Here is a 21,417-nt window from a genome sequence, read left to right on the forward strand (position 1 = left end):
CAACACTGGTACTCCAGTATCTGCAGTCCTCACTTTCTCCTAGCTGCACTTATCCAGTCAAGTGAAGAGCATTGCACCAAAATCCTGAGTTGTGCCTTGATGGTGGATTGTCTTTGCAAATACAGGAGGTAAATTACTCACCAGAGAGTTCTTAGCATTGAACTGCTCTTGCAGCTAAGTACTTATATGACTTGTCCAGTTGAGTTTCTGATCAAGAATAACCACTAGTTGTTAATGGACAATTCCACAATTATAATGCTATTGAATTTCAAAGAGGGAGTTCTCTTTTGTTTGACTTTGTCATTACCTGGCACTTTTATTATGCTGATGTTAACTATCACCTATCAGCTCAAGTCTGAATGTTGTCAAGGTCTTACTGCATATAGGCATGGACTGCTTAACTATTTGAGGAGTACTGCTGTAAAAAGAACCATCATATCGAAGTTTTTCATATTGTATTCATCAGGAAAATTCACCAGAAATATTAAATGTAAAGATAAAGGGAAAAAAAACAAAATGTACTCTATAAGAGAAAAACACATGAGGACTATGATTTGTAGAAACATTGCCACGGAGAATGCACCAATTTGATAATGACTGATAGTTAACAGCCATGCTTTATTTAAATTTTACACCAGGCAGATTGACTTCAATTAGTCAAGGCATTAACTTGAGAAATGAACCAGGGTCAGCTGTCACCTGCTTTGTTGAGTTGAAACAACAATGTGTGTACTCATTCTTTCTGTCGACAAGAAGAGTATTCTGTATTAATGCAGGCACCTTCCCATACAAAATAATGTTTCACACTATGAGCCAAACCAACAATCCAAAATTGATTTTCAGCATAAGTTTTAACACACTTGGGATAATTTAGCAAATGTCCATTTGTAAAACACATTTAATGTTAGACACTGTATTTTGAGTTTTGCAGCATGGACAAGCAGACTTGGGTCTGTACCATGTCTGTTGATACAGTCCACCAGTCTTTGTGACATATGGCTTGCATAGCAAATACAACATGAGCACTGATAATTATATACTACATTACTTATGTGCATGATAAGCAAACTCAAGGTGGTGCTAGTTTTCATATTTATGTATATTGGGAGTGCCAAGGTGAGGCAAAGTTCCATAATTGAACAATTGTTTTTTGAAAGACAAGATTGCAAAACTTGATAATAGGGTTACTACTTTATGCTATGCCCTAAGCTGCACTTGTTCTGTAGTATGCAAATTTCTTCAATTTTTAAATACTTCATCCACTTACGTTGCTACCTAGTTTCAATCAATGACCACACAATAAGCAACTGCTGCTTGAAACATGCCCAATGTGAAAGCTAACTTCTACACAAGTATTTTGGCAACACAATTAACAATGTCACTAGAAATATCATATATTGCTCTATGTAGTCTCTGGGATAAAGATGTTTTTCCTTGTACTTACTTTCACTTTTGGCCTACTGTGTCCCACATCAAATGGGAAGAGGTATTTTCTGAGTTCAATGTTCTAAGCTCCCAGCAATCCTGCCACAAATCAGCATTCAGTGAAGATGCCAAATCCTTGCAAACATGTCCAGCAAATCTAGACCATGCAGATGGGAAAGTTCTGGGTGACTTACCCAATTTTCACACAGCAAGAATATCTGGTAACAATGCAAAGCTTCGAGGCCAATACATATCAATAAACTTGACAAAGAAAGAGGAACTGACATCCTTAACAACAGCGATTATATTGACAAAATATATGTCATTTTTAATTATGGGTCCAAATTCATATCCATTGGACCTGCCGCTCATCAGAACTGGACAACCTTGCTTGAAAACAAGCATAAATACACATTGCTGGAACTACATGGAAAAGCAATGAGTTGCCAGGTGATACATAGTTTCCACTTGTATGATGAAGGATTCCTTCAAATACATGAATACTTTATAGGTTATGCATATCAATAGAAATGCAGTGAATATCCACTCATTTTACACTGCTAGGCTACTTATTATGCTAGGCCACTTCTGGAGCAGGTGGGACTTGAGTGAAGACACCTGGCTCAGAGTTAGGAACAGTATCTCTGCACAACAACAATCCTTCAGAATCCTATTTACTTGAATCAAGTCTCCCTTGCTCTTCGAAGCATCTGTGGAAACAAGCCCAATCTGTTCAACTTTTCTCCATAAGATTAACTAATCAGTCCGGGTATCAATCTAGTAGAACTTTTCTGAGCTGTTCTCCAATGCAGTTGGAAAGGAAAGCCAAAATGTACCTTAGATTTCAGATATGGGTTTGCCAATGCTTTATAAAACTGAAAGATGACAGAAGACCGTAAGACCACAGATACTAGAGCAGAATTAGGCCAATCGAGTTCCATTTGATCATGCCTAGTTTGTTTCTCACTGCTGTACTCCTGCCTTCTCCCCACATTCTTTGATCTATTATCGAAACCAGAACCAGTCTATCTCTGTCTTCAATACACTCAAACATTTGGGCCTGCACAGCCTTCTGTGGCAATGAGTTCGACAGATTCACTACCCCCTGGCTGAAGAAGTTCCTCCTCATCTCGGTTATGTAGAGTCATCCCTTCATTCTGAGTTCTGTGCCAAGCCTCCTATTAGTGGAAACATTTTCTCCACATCCACACTTTCTAGGCCTCTCGGTATTCTGTATATTTCAATACCTCTTCTTATTCTTCCAAATTCCATTGGGTTCAAACCCAGGATCCTCAACCATTCCTCATATGACAAGCCCTCAAATTCTGCTTCAAAAAACATCGAGACATTTCACAAATTTCATTTCTTTGGGATCTGCCACCAACCTGATTGTCCCAGTCCACCTGTATATTGAGACCTCCATGATTATTCTCATAGTACCCTTCTTATATGCCTTTATATCTATTGATGTATTTTCTGCCCTACATTCTAACCACTGCTGGGAGACTGTACATAACTCCCATCAGGGACTTTTACCCTTTGCAGTTCCTTAACTGTACCCATACAGGTTCCAAGTTTTCTAATCCTGTATCACTTCTTGCCAACCATATAATTTCATTTCTTACTAACAAAGCAACCCCGCCCCCATTTCCCCTATCCACAGCCCTGGTTATGCAATTCTCCAGCACTCTGGTCCCAGCATGATTCTGTCTCATCAGAACAGCTCTCTCATTTCTCAGTCCTGGTGCCAATGTTGCATGAATGTGACCCTATTTCCCCCATACCATGTTTGAGCCAGGTATTTATCTCTTTAAGTTTATTGACCCTGTGCCAACTGGCTCAAGGATCAGGTAGTAATCCAGAGATTATAACTTTTTTGGTTCTGCATTTTATTTAGCCCTGAGCTGCTCATATTTGCTCAGAAGAACCTCTTTCATTGTTCCATCTATATTGTTGGTACCTATGCAGACCATGAAAACTGGACCTTTCTCCAAATGTATGTTAAATTCCAATCATAATAAAGGACAGCATGCTCTTAAATGTTTTAGTTATTTGTTGTAGTTTCATGTTAATCTTTTGTGACTCATGTTGAATAACACCAAGATCTTTCTCCACCTTAGAATTCCACAGTCATTCTCCATTTAAGTAAAGCTTTTCTTTTTTGCTTTCTGCCAAAATGAGCAACCTCACATATTCCACATTATACTTCATCGGTCAGATCTTTGCCCAATCTTCTTAGCCTCTCTATATTTGTCTTAATATGCTTGTGTTCTCCTCACAATATACTTACCTACCTATCTGAGTCATCTCCAAAATTAGCTACCAAGTCTTCACTCCCCTCATCTAAGTCATTGATGTAAATTGTTTGGTACTGCACTTGTCAATATTTGTCCAATAGCAGAAGATCTATTTGTGCATACTCTCTGCTTTCTGCTAGCAATGCTCTCTTCTATACATGCTAATATGCTACTCACTACATTAGGAGCTCCTACTTTGCAGAATAATGTGATATGTGGCACCTTTCAAATGCCTTATGGAAACGCAAGTCTGGAGGCTCCCCTTATCCACAGCGAATGCTTTAAAATACTCCAATAAGTTGGTCAAACATGATTTCCCTTTTTCAAAAAGATATTTTGCCTATCATACTTCGATGTCAGTGCGATGCTCGGTACAATGCACTTGCATCCCTAAAACTGATGGATCTTATATTCCTTTGGCTGTTCACAACAGGCAACAAACCAACTGTACTCAATTATCCTATGCATGCATAATTTAAAGGACAGTGCACAACATTCAATTCAATTCCTTCAATGGACAAGAGTTCTAAATAATCTTGAGCTTGCTAATAATTATACTGATCATTTAGGATTGTCAGTTGGGTGCGCAGTGTGATATCATGCATGCATGTTCTGAAGGCTACATATAATAATACACAAGGTTCTGTTCCTTGCAGACAGAAAGGGCTTGTACATATTTTAGAACAGTTTCAACAAAACAGCTGACAGTCATTTTCTGGTTCATTTCTCAATGCAATGCTTCGACTAGAGTAAACTTGTCTGGATTAAATATAAACAAAGTGTGGTAGTTAACTATCAGTCATCATCCAATGGATACACGCCCCATGGTAAAACTTCTGCCAATTAGCATGTACTTACAAATTAATCAGCACTCACTTCTCAAACTGTATAAACACTATTTTCCCTTTATGTAGTATTTCTTGCAAATTATGTTGAGTACAAGATGAAAAACTTAATCAAAATGTGTCTTTTCTTTAGTAATACTCATGTCCTGTATGATTAAAGTAGCTACTTGTATATTTGTGGAGTCACAAATGGTGCTGGACATTAGGACATCATCAGTAAATATCACCATTTCTTAAGTTATGATGGTGTGAAGGTGATTGATGAGCAACTGGTAATAATAGGGCTTGGAATATTACCATGAGGAACTCCTGCAGAGATGTTCTGGGGTTATGGATAACTGATCTCTAACTCTTCCTTTGTCCTGAGTATGGTTCTAAAGAGTGCAGAGATTTCCCCTGACTTCAGTTGACTTAGTTTTGTGAGGGATCCTTAATGCCATACTCTGTCAAATGCTGCTGTGAGGTCAAAGGCACTTACTCTTACCTCACCTCTTCAATTCACTTCTTTTGTCCATGTTTGGACCAAAGATGTAATGAGGTCAGAAGTTGAACAAAACTAAAACTGAGCATCACTGACCAATTATCACGAAGCAAAGTGCCACTTGATAGCAGAGTTTTTGCATACTGAAACAGCTTGGTGAGTGGCATGGCTAATTTTGAAGCACAAGTGTTCAGTACGATGTTGTCAGGCCTTCCCTACTGTATACCATTATGTGAATACCTCTGGTGTGTTTGTGCAGTCACTGGTGGGACAGAATATACCCAGGGATGATGGAGGATGATGATGATATACCAGAAGGTATAATTCCATAAGATGCTGTGAGGAGGACTTTGTATCATCAACAGGATTGGATTGTTGTCAGGTTCATATTCTTTTCAGGAATGAATGCCTTCAGACTTTTCTTGATGTCATAGGAAGCAAATTGAATTGGTTGAAGACTTGCATCAAGTGACAGTGAGGACCTCAGGATGAAGTTGATAAGGATCATCCATTTGGTGTGCCTGGCTGAAGACGGCTTTCGCCTTGTCTTATGCAGAGATGAGCTGAGACCTGACATTGTTGAGGAATGGGATATTGGTAAAGCTTTCTTCTCCTGTTAGCTATTTAATTCTCCACAGCCCAACAGAAAATGGTACGACTGCAGGGTTAGAATCTGATTTGTTTATTGTGGGATCACAGCTTTATCGATGATATGCAAATGTTGTAGCTAACCAGTTTGATAAATCACTTGCTTAATGCTGTTTTTGGGATGTCTTTCTTTATCACCTTTTTCATTGACCCAGCATTGATCTCCCCTACTTGTAATAGTAGAATGGAGAACGTACTATGCCAGAACTTACAAATTGTAGTTGAATATAATTATTCTGTTTCAAGTAGCTCTGTGTATTCCAAATCTAGAGTGGATAAATAGTGGAGCTGGAAAAAGCATAGCAGGTCATGCAGCATCAGAGGAAAAGGGGTATCGATGTTTCAGGTCATCAGGACTCCTATTCCAAATCGTAACTAGTTGTGCCACACACAATGATAGAGGGTATCCTCAATGTAATAGTGGGACCTTATCTCCCACCGTCTTGTGGAGGTCACTCCAACCAATACTGGCACTGACAGTATAACAGGTGGATTTGTTATGAAGCCAAGGTAAAATAAGTTATTATTACTTTTTGTAGCTTTCCTCACAAACATCCACAGACCCAATCTTACAGCCATTTCCTTTATGACTCAGCCAACTCAATTATTGGTGGTTGTAACAATTACTCTTGGTGATATTTGAAGCCCCCTCAGCCAGAGCAGGTTCTGTGTCCTTGGCACCTTAATTGCATCTTTTAATTGTTGATCAACATAGCGTGGGCTGAGGCGAATAGTGGAGCAGTGGAAAAAGGTTTGTGTGGTGTTGAGTGTTTTTGTGATAATCAGCAAGTTTATTTTTGCATGTGTGATCTGATGCCATGAAATGTTAGAATTTATGGGATCTGAAATCAATGTTGAGGACTCCTGGGCAACTCTCTCCCTATTGCATACCACTGCGTGACCACTTTTGGTGGGTGTGCCCTGCCACTAAGAGAAAAGAATATACCCAGGGATGACAATGGCATCTGGGACTTTGTCTATAAGGTATAATCTGATAAGATAACTATATTTGGCTGCTGTTAGTGTGTAACACAACACTCAAGGCACCAGATATTGATGAGGAAGACTTTGTCTGATGGACAGGGTTCAATTTGCCGATGTAATTTCTCGTACCAAGTTGGAACATCTGCGTTTGTTCATTTTGTTAGAATTTGCAGTGGTTAGATGCAGCTAACTCCCTTTTGAGGCCATTTCATTTGGTACTTAAGAACCAATCATGTTGATGTGCATCTGGAATCGCATGTACGCCAGACCAGGCACGTCTTCATTCCCTCCTCTGGAAGACATTTGGAAACTGGATGGGGTTTTACAATATTTATGACAACCAACAATGGTTTTCCAGTCGGTATTTCACTAGATTTTTAACTCCAAGATTATTAAATTAATTCAAATTTTACCATCTACTACTCCAGACTTTGTAGAGCATTGATCTGGGCCTCTGGATTTCTAGTCCAGTGCCATTACCACTATAATGCCTCCTCCCTCAAAGAAGTACATGATGACAATGTTAACAAAATTGACTTGCAGCACAACATATTTGCAATGTATAATTGCATACAAAAGCAATATCTACATAATAATCCAGAATTGAATTCCAACACTTGTGTTTTCCACAACAACAAACTGCTCACGCTCCAGGCATTTAAATGGAGCAGACTCAAATCAACAAGAAAATGATTTTTCACAGCTTGTACTTTATGGAAAACAATCTGTCGTTGATGTTTTTCTGTGCTTCCTTGTTGACCTGATTAGTAATGATTACTGAGTGAAGACAGTTCCAGCTGTTCATTTTAAAATGGTACTTGTATCAGCAGTATGGGTGTCACATTGTTCTGTTATAATAGCCTACTGAAGGCTATGTTAACGAAGACTGATTTTTAAAAAAAATACTGCTGGCACTTTATAGAGCTATTCTATCGGAACTGTTATTGAGAACAGAAGATATAACATATTCTACCAAAAGTTAGTTGAGGAACTGGCAGTTGGATTAGATTAAAAATCTATTGTTATAATGGAAGTCTTTATGCCCAAGGAGAGGAATTAACAATTACTTCCGAAAAGCAGTAATGTGATGCTCTAAACCATCTGCAGTATTTGAAAACCTCATAGATAGAGTTTTTTTTTTACACTTTCAGCATTGCTGGGATGAAGCAGCAGCAAACTGTCTTGTGTTAGAGATAATTTTATATTAGAGAAATCTACAATGAGTGGGTTGTGCATTGTTCATATCCTGCAGCTAGCTGGATTTATTATCCACTGATGATAGCTAGCTTTCAATTCAACATGAGACCATTCTCCAATGATACTAATAAGAGGTAAGGCTATAAAAAGGTTGCTTCTAAACCTTGTGGTTGCAAATTACTTGCTTTTGTCTACAGAACATAATATTATATACATTAACCATGATACTACTAAAGTCAACATTCCATGCTAACTTAGAAATTAATATCGTATAATTCATGAATCAACATTTGAACCATGTCTCCTTTATCACCAACTATGCAAAAAAACAAGAGTAGTGCGACTTGTGTGCAAGACTACATTCTTATGGACTTGTTTCAACAGAGATATCCATTGCAACATATCAAACTGATAGCCATTTCATACTAACAAGAAAGAACTTCCACTGATATAGAATCTTATGTGACTTGAGGACACTGTGATGACCTTTGACCCAAATAGTACAGATAAGGCAAATTTGTAATTTCTTGAAAAGTTGTATTTGTTGCCATCACAGCCGCAGGAGGCTCAATCACCACCCATGCTGTCATAGCACCAGTGACATCTCTGCTTTTGTCATCATAAATAACTTTCTACAAAAAATTGGACTGTCTGTATTATTAATATACAGGCAAAGATATCTTAACAAACAAAAAGAAATCAAGTGTTTCAATTCCATTCAATTCAATTCAAATCCTAGGATAAAAATTTGCTTACTGCCTCTCTCCTAGCACTTGGCCACCCTACTTAACACTTCATTGGCTGCCGACAATTCATGGACTCCCTCCTGCTCACTACTCTGTTCCCTCACTATGTACCATTGCTAGTGAGTGAGAGAGCAGGACAGATGGTGAGATAAAGAATGTGAGAGATAGGGTTGGGAGCAGGACAGTCAGAGAAGTAGTAAGCAGAACAGTGAGAGGAGCATGAGTGGATTGGAAAGGAAGTGCCAGGTGTGGCTGAACATTCATTGGGTGCACAATGATGATATCGGTGCCATAATGCTTGCACTTGTTGGCAAAAATGCCAACCTCTCATTTCAGCTGAACTGACTTCCTGATCCAGTGAGGAGGGCAGGAGGCAGGAGGAAAGTATCTGTAAAAGCTGTAAGCTATTTTTCTTGTCAACCTGTTCACTGATGTTATTACAACAAGTGGAGCAGGTGTGACTTGAACACAGGCCTCCTGCTCCAGGGATAGGGACACCACCACAGTACCACACGAGCCCCTGTTATTGATTATAAGCATCTTTGAAAATGACATTGAAAAGTTTATATGAACTGAAAATTGAATTCCTGAAGAATGTGCTTCATAAACAAAATTGAAGTGATAGCACAGAGTACTGAACTTTTAGTGTGCTATACAAGGCAAGAGGCAGACATATGTTTGCTTAAATGTTATGGAATTAAGTCTTGCAATACCGAAAAGGGAGTAAAGATGTAAAAAAGGAAGGATGGCTGCTTGCTATAAGCAGAGGAGGGAGATCAGTGGCCAGTCAATTTCGACTGCTCTTTTGTATTTTGTAGCAGTGCACTTGCAAAGTGGTTTTTGATTCAACGTGGGGAGAGATCAGTATTCATATGTTCAGTGAAAGTATGGATGGATATATCAGAGGAGGTCAATTGGCAAAAGAGTGAAATTTTAAATGAGACTTGAGAAAAATGTAATAACTCGATAGTAAAGATTTCATTTAAGATTGATGTATCATAACTGAGCAATGGCCTGTTATACAGAAAGTAACACACAGAAATGATTTAATCTTGCAGTATCTAAAACATTTATCAAATTGCTTTACACAAAAGAAAAAATGCATAATCAATACAGAAACAGCTCTTGTCATAAAGGAAGGGAGAGCATGATAGAAAATACCAAAAAAAATCTACAATCTCTCGTACTTGTCCTTACCACTAATGTGAATTGATTATCAATTTATGTTTTTATGTTCTTCATTTTACAGAACCTTGTTTTTGACCATTTGGTGCTAACTCAGTCACGTCATCATAGATATATCGATATAAACTTCACTCATTGCCAAATCAATGATCTTACCACTTTAGATGCGTCTAGTTTTCCCCTCCTGGCAAGGTCAGTGATATTAATTCCATTATAATTTATAGATTCCATGCAGCCTTTGAAATTCTTTCCATTGAAACTTGGCTTTCCAGAAAATGGCATTCCTCCAAAACTGAGCTTGAAGAATAAATGAAATGGCATCTTACATTGTACACATGAAAAAGCAGAATTGAAGATTTTTTAAATAAAATCTTACAGCATGTCAATTAAATACAGAAGTAATTAGAAAAGGAAAACAAATCCTGTACTACATACACAATAAACTTATAATTCTTTGAGGAAGTGACCAAGTTGATCGATGAAGGAAAAGCTGTAACTGTCATATACATGGACTTTAGTAAGGCGTTTGATAAGGTTCCCCATGGTAAACTATTGGAGAAAGTGAAGTCACATGGTGTGCAGGGTGTTCTAGCTAGGTCAATAAGGAACTGGTTGAGCAACAGGATACAGAGAGTAGTAGTTGAAGGGAGTTTCTCGAAATGGAGAAAGGTGAACAGTAGTGTTCCACAGGGATCAGTACTATGGCCGCTGTTGATTGTGAAATACATAAATGATCTGGAAGAGAGCACTGTTGGTATGATCAGCAAGTTTACAGATGAGACGAAGATTGGTTGAGTGGCAGAAAGCATGGGGGATGTCAAGGAATACAGGAGAATATGGATAGACTGGAGTGTCAGCTGGAGAAGTGGCAGATGGAGTTCAATCCAGGCAAATGTCAAGTGATACATTTTGGGAAGTCTAATTCTATAGTGAATTATATAGTAAACAGAAGAGACTTGGGAGAAGGTTGTTGCACAGGTGGATGGAGTGGTGAAGAAGACATATGGTATGCTTGCCGTCGTTGGAGTATAAGAGCTGGCAGGTCATGTTAAAATTGTACAAGACATTGCTTTGGCTACATTTAGAATATTGTGTACAGTTCTGATCACCACATTACCAAAAGGACGTGGACGCTTTGGAGAGGGTGCAGAGAAGGTTTATGAGGATGTTGCCTGATATAGAAGGTGCTAGCTGTGAAAAGAGGTTGAGTAGGTTAGGATTGTTTTCATTAGAAAAAAGGAGATTGAGGAGGGACCTGATTGAGGTCTACAAAATCGTGAAGGGGATAGACAGGGTAGATAGAGATAAGCTTTTTCCCAGGGTGAAGGATTCAGTAACAAGAGGTCATGCTTTCAAGTTGGGAGGTGAATGGTTTAAGGGAGATACATGCGGCAAGTACTTTACACAGAGGGTCATAGGTGCCTGGAATGCATTGCCAGCAGAGGTAGGAAAGGTAGGCACGGTAGATTCATTTAAAGTACGTCTGGACAGATGCATGAGTAGGTGGGGAGCAGAGGGATACAGATGCTGAGGAATTGAGCAACAGGTTCAGACAGCGGATTTGGCTTTGGCTAAGGTTTGGGGGGCCGAAGGACCTATTCCTGGGCTGTAAATTTTCTTTGTCTTTTTGATATTTATAATGTTAAAAATTTATTATCTTCCATTATCAACTCTGGTCATGTCATTCTTGGTTGTGCTTGATGGTTGAAAAAAAAATGTTCTCCGAGCAAAATGTTTGAAAAGAGAATTAACTTTACCATTAGCAACTCCAGCAAATCCTACAATAACCAGACTACTTTTGAAAAAAAAATTCAAATTATATTTAAGTCAAGACCTATGGGACAGTTTGTTGATCTAACCAATATTTTTCATTTAAAATGCTTTGCTGAAATCAGAATTCATTTTCCTGCTAATACCCAAACAGCATAAAAATAATTTGCAGAAAATTGAGGCTTTGCTCCCACATCTGGGTTTTGCCTGCCATTTTAAAAGCAGAAAATGTCAAAAAATGCAGGGATTTTTCAACTGGTATCATTTGGTATAACAAAGACTGATTATCAACTTATCAGGGCAACACCTATGTCGATTTCGGGATACGAGGCAAAATTGAACAGGGAAGGAGAAGAATGAACAGGTCTTTATTTTGTTATCAAGATAGGCAGGATGTTAACATAAATAGGTATGACAAGCCATCATACACCAGGAATAGTATTGTCAGTATTGATTGTTTGTAACAATATTATCTATTCTTTATTAAAACAATGAGGTCTTTCAAAATTCGAAGAGTTGGTTGTAGCCTACAGCATACGAGTGCAATGTTAATAGTTCAGTTGGATTCAAAATGCAAGACGGATAGGAAAGGTGCAAGAATTATGGGAACTTGCAATACCCACCTCCTTTTTAAGCTTTTCACTATTTGCTCACCCAAGTTTCACTCAACTGGCTATATAATGAAAATGTCAGAAGTCAGCATGCACAATTTAGTGGTAAGGTGAGCAGAATGCTGAAGCACAAAGTGTTGTCAATAATGCACCCATGTGTATGTAGCACAGCACCAACCACTGGTAAAAGTTTCACAATTATGGTGTGGAAAAGCTTTGATTTCTTCTTTCAAGAACCCATCACTCAGCTCACATCTCTTTAAACCCCTGAAGCAGCTGACGTGAATTTCCCTTAGTTTCATTAATCAAGAATCATTGCAGTAGCTTTTTCTCCCTGTAGGCATGCAAGTGTGAAAATTTATGTACCTGTGCATGTAAAAGACAGTACTAGAGAACAGCAAAGAAAATAAATACCACAATGCCAATGCAGTCTGTTCCTGCCCCCTCCCCCTACCACCCAGGGAAAGCGATTTAAATCTTGTGCTTGGAAAGATGGAAATGAGTCGTAGTACAGTGAAACCACTCCCTAGTGTCCATTAGCTGTGTTGGTACCAATCTGTCAGAAGAATAACAGATTTCTGTTCAGCTACAATTTGCTGGAAACCAAAAATGACACATCATTTCTAAAGATTTCTGATGAATTATGCTAAGAATGCGAATTATGTGAAAAGTTTGCAACTGTTGCTCAGTATTAGTTTTTTATTTTGTTCAAAGTAAGTTATAAGCGAAGCACAGAACAATCTCAATTATCCAAACAAGATGAGCGGGGAGTATTTTGTTTGGATAACTGGGAGTTCAGATAATGGCTTGTTCGGATAACGGATAGCATTTTTACGGCACCTTGCGATCTCGTTTGGATAATCTGAAATTGGGATAATTGATGTTCAGATAATCAGGGTTGTTCCTTATTTGCATCTACATTATCACTCTATGATGATATTCAAACATCTCAGAGTGCTTTAGAGAGAGTGAATTGGTTTTGATATGAATGACTATTGAACAGACACATAAATTTGTTCCTTGCATCATACTTTACACTATATTGTGATCTCTTATGTCAATAAAGAAGGAAATTATATTTTCCACTGATACAATACAGAATGTATTACTTTGGCTCAAAAACATGGAAATTACTTCTTATTGTTGTAGTTTCCTGAGATCAATGATTGGCCAAATATTTTGAAAACATGGGAGTTCTCAGGACATCCAGAAAATATCTTGATCATAGAGAAGTTTGTTTGTATTAGCTCTGCCATTTTATCCTTTTTTGTCAAATATGAAAACAGATCATGTTGCAGGATTTAGGTTTTAAAATGAAAATGCAAATGTTAAGAGAAAGAGTTCAAAGCAAACTTATATGGAATATATTAACTTATTTTCTGTTTATGTCTGAAATATTGCATATTTACAGGATTTTCTGTTTTTATTCAAAATTCAATAATTCTTTACCTCATAGTCAAGATCCAAGTGGTCAAATTCACCATTTGTCCTGAAATGTTGAGTCTCTCGGTCTAATGTAAAATTGATATTGCGTCCATAGCGTTCAATGATCACTGAGTGCCAATGATGGTCATCCAGAAGGCTTCCAGTTGTAACAGAGGTGTCACCATTGATAGAACTGTGTTGGTTGCTACCTGGAGATTAATGTTAAAAGACTGTCAGTAGCAGATCCAATGATGAAAGCAGAAGTAAAAGGATCACAAAAGTTAAACCATTAGTAAATTGGAAAGTCAAATTAAAACTATAGAGAATTGTCACATATTGTGAAACACACAGAAAGAAACATGATCACAGAGACAAATAAAGAATAATAGCACAAATACCTAACTACCAAACAAAAATATTTTAGCAAATGTGCATGATCAAAAGGTCAATTCTTCTGCACATGAAGGCACCTTAAATAAAATTTAAATGCATTAGGAAGTTCTGTGGTGACAGAATAGCAAACCAATTGTTTACAACAGAACAGTTGGAAAACTGGGGCAACATTGCTCTCTTTAATGGTGAAGAGTGAGTTGTCTTGCTGTTGGGAATGTGTCAAAGCAGGTTAACAATATTTCAGCCTAGGAAATCACTAGCAAACACTGCCCCACTTGCAATGAGATTACCTTTGCACTTACTCAAATCCTTTGTCCCTGGGTGCAACTGAGGAGGATGTAAATGGTTTGAGGACAAAAGTAAATGTACCCTTCACCTTTGCACACACTTCTTCTGGGACCCATTTTGCATGAACAAACCTGAGTTAGGAACTAGTGTACCTTTCAGAATAACATTCAAAGCATTACACATTCTTTCTCAGTGTCAAGGCTTGAGGTAAAGCATTTCATCGACAGCAGATAATGTTTTCATATCCACAATGGCACATACCCAGCTCCACTGCACTACCACTTTCATTACTTCAAGCATCAGACTGCTTACTTCAATTCTTTTATTGAAAGAACAGAAATTGCCTTCAGCTCAATATTGAGAGACCAGAACATTTGCCTTTGGTTCCTGCTAGTTACTCCATTCCCTAATCATTGACCTGAACCTTCCCCTGTTGCAAGTTTTGAGGTTAAACCAGTCTATTTGTAATCTAATTATCATATTTGATCTCACATTGTACTTTCAACTACACGTTCATGTCATCATTTAGACCATTTAGTTATTCTTCTATAACATTGCTCAATTCTATCCTTCCCTCAGCTCATGAATTGCGGAAACCATCATTTATGTCTTTTGTACTTTGGACATGACTATTACAATGTGCCTGTGTCCTATGTTCCACCTCCCATCAACTTCCAGTCTTCCAAAACTTTGCTGCCAATGTCCCAGCTTGAAAGAAGTGACATTCACACATTACGCCTGTGCACTCTGAATTACATTGGCCCCTAGTGAAGCAACGTCACAAATTCAGAATTCTCATCCTTGTTTTCAATTTCTTTCATGGCCTCACCAGTCTCTACCTTTGTAATTTCCTCCAGACCTGCAACCCACCCAGGAATCTGTGCTCCTCTAATATAAAACAAAAAAAGAAAACAAAGAATTGCATATGTTGGAGATCTGAAACAAATGAATAACAAAATTCCTGGAGAAATGCAGCAGACCTGGCAGCATTTGTGGAGAGAAAACAGAGTTAACATTTCGATTTCAGTGACCCTTCACCCGAACTCAACAAGCAAAGTATGGCAAATAAGTAGTTCTGTATCCATGAGATAGACATTTTTAATTTGGAAAGGAATCAAGTGTTAGGGGGGAAAAGGCGAGAAATTGATGTTGGGGGGTATCAGATCACCTAACCTAAATCTATCAGATCAACCATACTTCTATTGAATGGCAAAGCAGACTAAATGATCAATCTCAGCTCCTATGTTTTATTGTTTCATGATCTTAAGATCAGGTCAGAAGTTAGGAATTCTGAATAAGGCATAAATCATGAGGGTGATTGAATACTTCGAGGAGAAAGTGAGGACTGCAGATGCTGGAGATCAGAGCTGAAAATATGTTACTGGAAAAGCACAGCAGGTCAGGCAGCATCCAAGGAGCAGGAGAATCGACATTTCGGGCATGAGCCCTTCTTCAGGAATGAGCAGCAGGCTAAGATAAAAGGTAGGCAGGAGGGACTTGGGGGAGGGGCGTTGGAAATGCGATAGATGGAAGGAGGTCAAGGTGAGGGTGATAGGCCGGAGTGGGGGTGGGGGCAGAGAGGTCAGGAAGAAGATTGCAGGTTAGGAGGGCGGTGCTGAGTCTGAGGGATTTGACTGAGACAAGGTGGGGGGAGGGGAAATGAGGAAACTGAGTTCATCCCTTGTGGTTGGAGGGTTCCTAGGCGGAAGATGAGGCGCTCTTCCTCCAGCCATCGTGTTGCTATGGTCTGGCGATGGAGGAGTCCAAGGACCTGCATGTCCTTGGTGGAGTGGGAGGGGGAGTTGAAGTGTTGAGCCACGGGGTGGTTGGGTTGGTTGGTCCGGGTGTCCCAGAGGTGTTCTCTGAAACATTCTGTAAGTAGGCGGCCTGTCTCCCCAATATAGAGGAGGCCACATCAGGTGCAGCGGATGCAGTAAATGATGTGGTGGAGGTGCAGGTGAATTTGTGGTGGATATGGGAGGATCCCTTGGGGCCTTGGAGGGAAGTAAGGGGGGGAGGGGGGAGGTGTGGCCGCAAGTTTTGCATTTCTTGCGATTGCAGGGGAAGGTACCGGGAGTGGAGGTTGGGTTGGTGGGAGGTGTGGACCTGACGAGGGAGCCACGGAGGGAGCGGTCTCCATCCTTGAGCCCTGCCCCTCCAATTGCCAACAGGAGAGAACCCCACTGGTCCTCACCTACCACCCCACCAACCTCCATATACATCGTAACATCCGTCGTCATTTCCGCCACCTCCAAACGGACCCCACCACCAGAGATATATTTCCCTCCCCTCCCCTATCAGCATTCCGAAAAGACCACTCCCTCCGTGACTCCCTCGTCAGGTCCACACCCCCCACCAACCCAACCTCCACTTCCGGCACCTTCCCCTGCAACCGCAAGAAATGCAAAACTTGCGCCCACATCTCCCCCTTACTTCCTTCCAAGGCCCCAAGGGATCCTTCCATATCCACCACAAATTCACCTGCATCTTCACACACATGATTTACTGCACCCGATATGGCCTCCTCTATATTGGGGAGACAGGCAGCCTACTTGCAAAGAACACCTCTGGGACACCCGGACCAACCAACCCAACCACCCCTCCCACTCCACCAAGGACATACAGGTCATTGGACTCCTCCATCACCTGACCATAGCAACACGACGGCTGGAGGAAGGGCGCCTCATCTTTTGCCTAGGAACCCTCCAACCACAAGGGATGAACTCAGATTTCTCCAGTTTCCTCATTTCCCCTCCCCCCACCTTGTCTCAGTCAAATCCCTCGAAGTCAGCACCGCCTTCCTAACCTGCAATCTTCTTCCTGACCTCTCCGCCCACACTCTGGCCTATCACCCTCACCTTGACCTCCTTTCACGTATCGCATTTCCAACGCCCCTCCCCCAAGTCCCTCCTCCCTACCTTTTATCTTAGCTGGCTGGACACAGTTTCCTCATGCCCGATAAGTCTATTCTCCTGCTCCTTGGTGATTGAATACTCTCCATTTGTCTTGATGTGTACAGCTCCAATAACACCCAAGAAGCTCAATATTATCCAAGCCTGAACCGTTTGTTTGATCATCACTGCAGCCACTATCTTGAATGTTCACTCTTTTCTTCACCAATCAATCAACAATGGCAGCAGTGTGTATCCTGTACAGGAAGCATTGTAGTAACTCAGCCAAACCTCAACTTCCAATTCATGACTTCTAACATTGAGAACAATAAGGCAATCGTCATCAGCAATCACTCACTATTGAGTATGATTGCTGAGCAAGGCAATTCAATGTCACTGGTTATGGGTTCTGTGGGAGAAAGTGACGATTGCTGGAGATTAGAGTCGAGAGTGTGGTGCTGGAAAAGCACTTATGCCCGACTCGTAGATTCTTCTGCTCCTCGGATGATGCCTAACCTGTTGTGCTTTTCCAGCACCACATTGTCAACATGGATTCTGTGGGTATTTGCACGTTGTGCCTGATCCTAGAGCCACATCTCCAACCAAACATTTGGCAGGTATTTCTGGGAGGTTGAAGTGGTCCTTGGTCTTGAGATTATTGACATTCCTTTCCCCAATTCCTTCTCCATGCTTCCTTTATGTGGATTGTCACCTTGTTTTGGAGGAGAGGCTGGACAAGCCAATAGATACACACAAACAACTCCACTTGTAAGTTTCCTTTCAGGCCACACACTATCGTGACACAGAATTATACTGCTGTTTCTTCACTATCACTGGGTTGAAACCTTCGAACTCCCTTCTCAACAGCATTGTGGGTGTCTGTACACCTGAAGGACAACAGCAGTTCAAGAAGACAGCTTACCGCCACTTTCCCCAAGACAATTAGGATAGGCAATAAATGCAAGTCAGCAATGCCCACATTCATGAATGGTGTGTAAAAAATGTTATCTATAAATACAAGTTATCATTGTTGTTGGCTTCATACTCACCTGTTCTTGACAATTGCAACCCTGAAGATTGCAACCCAATCTATATTTTTAAACAAATCCTCTAATCGAGTGGGCCTCAATGAGGTGGCTGAGGTGGGGGACATTGGTCTGGAGAGAAGTTTGGGTGGCTAAGGTGTATGAGGAAAGTTTGTACTGAAATTGATGTGACACCAGGTAGCCACACCACATGCCCAATGTTGCACAATCGATGCCAAATACAGGCGTGAAATGATAATTAAATGGCAATTTAAAAATATCACAGGAATACTGAATACTGAAATTACTTTTGCCACATAACACAATTGACAAAACTCAAAGTTGATATCAAGACCCATTTCTCCATCGTGTCCCATTTCTTTCCTTTAGGATTTTAACTTTTTCCATGATCTCTTCTGATGAAAAGTCATCAGACTAAAAAATGCTAACTGTTTTCTCCCCACAGATGCTGCCAGATTTGTTGAGTTTAGTCACAAATTTCTGTTCTTGTTCCAAATTTTCATGTCCTTCTTAACATTCGTATTGCAGGATCTGTAGAAAATCTGTTGCGTATCTTCTATTAAGTCGACATGCTTTCAAGCATGCAGAGTTCAAAACTGCTGACAACACTCTATCCAAGGTCTTATTTAGGGTTTACATAGATTTACTGCTACATCTTTGCTTTTATATATCTTGGCATAAAGCTCAGGATTCTTTAAAAAAATTCTGGCCTTACTACATAATTTTAAAATGTGAAATCTGTGGACAATCTTACAATTTGATCCCAATTGATGAGATTACCCACTGGGATCAGCTCATGGAAATATGTTTCAGTATTCTCATTTATGAAAGAATTCCACAACTTTTTTTTCTCTAGCACAAGTAGAAGTGAGTTAGTGTGAATTGCAGTGATCAGAATAAGCTTGAAATACAGAGGCAAGCTGCAACATAAATAAGATCTTGCCTGATGAATGAGCATTTACAAACCACAGCAGCAGGATGAAATAGAGGCTTGTGCTTTCACCTGATAGCACCATGTGGAAAAGCAAGCAATAGGCATCATTCAATAGGTTGCACATCATTGTTATTTTCACTTCATTATCAAAGAATGCTATTTCTTGCATGCAGAAATTGATCTGTTCCGGGTTTTAATGTGACTGTGAAGCCTGAATACAGACGTGCATAGTTTTCTGCCTTCCAGGCAAAACTACATTTTTGGAATTTTGTTGGGAAGGCCCACTCTTTCCAGTTTATCTGTTGTCCTTTTGCTGTCAGTAATCTTTATTGTTCAAAGGAAACATTTCCCATAATTATGATTGCTTCCCAAGTATTTTGGCGTATTGCCTATTTTTCCCTCAGTCTGTTGTGGATATTACTTATTTCCTAAGATTTACCTCCAATGAGGCCTTGGACTTCATCTCAGCTGCAGATGGTGCCTAAGATTTAGTTGTGAATATATGACCAACTTAGGTGTTTTAAATCAGTCAAAAATCTACATATCTACTCTACCTGAGCTGGGCTCTGACCATGAGTGGCTTCATCCAACATTTCAACTTTTGAAGTAACTCAGGGTTCAGAATTCTGTCCTCCCACCTGATGTCAATCATATTTGGAATGTATTTCATGCAGAAACTCTTTAGCTGCTTAATATATCTGTCATAGGTTGTCCATATTTCACAAGCATATAGAAGGACAGGTCTAAACACAGTTTTGTACACAGTAATTTTTATCAATGCCACCTATCTTCCACAGACTCTTTGCAAACTGGCAAATGCTGAGCTAGATCTGGCTATTTAATTTGCCATCATGCTAGCAATGCAGACACTTCTGGAGATTATACTTTCAAGATATAAGTTTTTGTACAATCTTCAAGGTTGTGTGTCATAGTTATTGTTGGTAAATTATAGTCAGAATCTGCTGGCGATGTCTGGAATTCCTCTGTATGCATGAAGCTAATGCATTGTCCACAGTCATCAATTACTTTTGAAATGTAGTGTATGCTCCTTTAAAGGTTATGCTCAGAATGTAACTTGAAGGCAAAGACATAAGCAAACATTTCTGTTGCCTTAATTGAAGATTGTAAATGTCTCAGGTTGAAGAGCTTGCCATCTGCTTTGAATTAGATGTACATTTCATCCACATTTCCATCAATAAATCAAACCATGATAAAACCCTTCAGAGTTGGATTGACTAACGACTGTGAGAGCAGACATGTTGTAGTAGAATGTTGCCCTCAATTATACAAGTTGGCTTGATCATTGCCAGGCAATGTGGGACCTGCTGTACAACAAATTTGCCGCTCTAAAAGACATTGCCCACAGGCCTTTCTATGAATAACTCAGTTCCTGAAATCTATTTAAAATTTGCTAATGGCAACAGGGATCTTGGTATCTGGAAGCTTCTGGTCACAACCTGAAACAAAGGTCACAGTTACCAATTAGCCATGACATTCTTACTGGAAGCAGAAGGGTGTATCGGTATTTTGTGCCACATCTGGGCAGCTCTTTTTGGGATTAGCTCTGTTCTTTTGGGAAGTGGCTAGAAAAGGAACTCAGATGAAGAGTTGATCCTAAAAAAAATGAAAGAACTGTGGACGCTGTAAATCAGAAACAAAAACAGAAGCTGTTGGAAAAGCTCTACAGGTCTGGGAGCAACTGTGAAGAGAAATCAGAGTTCACATTTTGAGTCCAGTGACCCTTCCTAATAACCTACCACATTCCAAAGTTAGCTGTAAAATCTAGCAAAATCACCCACCGTCAGTCAGAGCTCACTAAAGTAGTCAAGATTCAGTTGTTATGGATCACAAGAATAACGTAAGCGAGAAGAGTGTCAGTTTCTTACATGCTCCCATGCCTGAGTAAAGGGGATGAGATCAAAGCAACTGAAATGGTGACACTTCTGTTTGGAAAGACAAATGATGAGAGCAATGGATAATTCTTGGAGTTTTTTGTGACCAAAAATGAACTCATAAAGGGACATCACAAACTTATTGCTGGGAACGAACTTCAGCTCAAAGGCGGTCAAAGTCATTTGTGTTTGAAATCTAAAAATAAAGTGAAAGCAACTTTCTTCTCCAAATCTGGCAGCTACACCACCACAGTCAAGGGTCATAATTCTCATAAATGTCATTGCCAAGGTAGAGGACATTCACACCCTTTGATTGAGTACCATTTGAAAGCATGGAATTGGAAATCCAACAGTGTTTC

The 21,417-nt window shown here is 39.7% G+C and overlaps 1 protein-coding gene across 1 annotated transcript in view; it reads right to left on the bottom strand.

The window, feature by feature from the left end:
- Window positions 1–21,417, bottom strand: part of LOC132816073 (contactin-associated protein-like 2) — a 1,374,393-nt gene that overhangs the window by 1,098,580 nt on the left and 254,396 nt on the right. Inside the window, exons 5-7 of the mRNA XM_060825502.1 lie at window positions 16,115–16,127; window positions 13,639–13,807; window positions 9,965–10,105 (exon numbers count right to left, since the gene is read on the bottom strand). Of these exons, the coding sequence (XP_060681485.1) occupies window positions 9,965–10,105; window positions 13,639–13,807; window positions 16,115–16,127 (323 nt within the window). The remainder of the gene's footprint in view (window positions 1–9,964; window positions 10,106–13,638; window positions 13,808–16,114; window positions 16,128–21,417) is intronic.

The sequence above is a fragment of the Hemiscyllium ocellatum genome, chromosome 5 (genome assembly GCF_020745735.1).
Source record: "Hemiscyllium ocellatum isolate sHemOce1 chromosome 5, sHemOce1.pat.X.cur, whole genome shotgun sequence".
NCBI classification, from domain to species: domain Eukaryota; kingdom Metazoa; phylum Chordata; class Chondrichthyes; order Orectolobiformes; family Hemiscylliidae; genus Hemiscyllium; species Hemiscyllium ocellatum.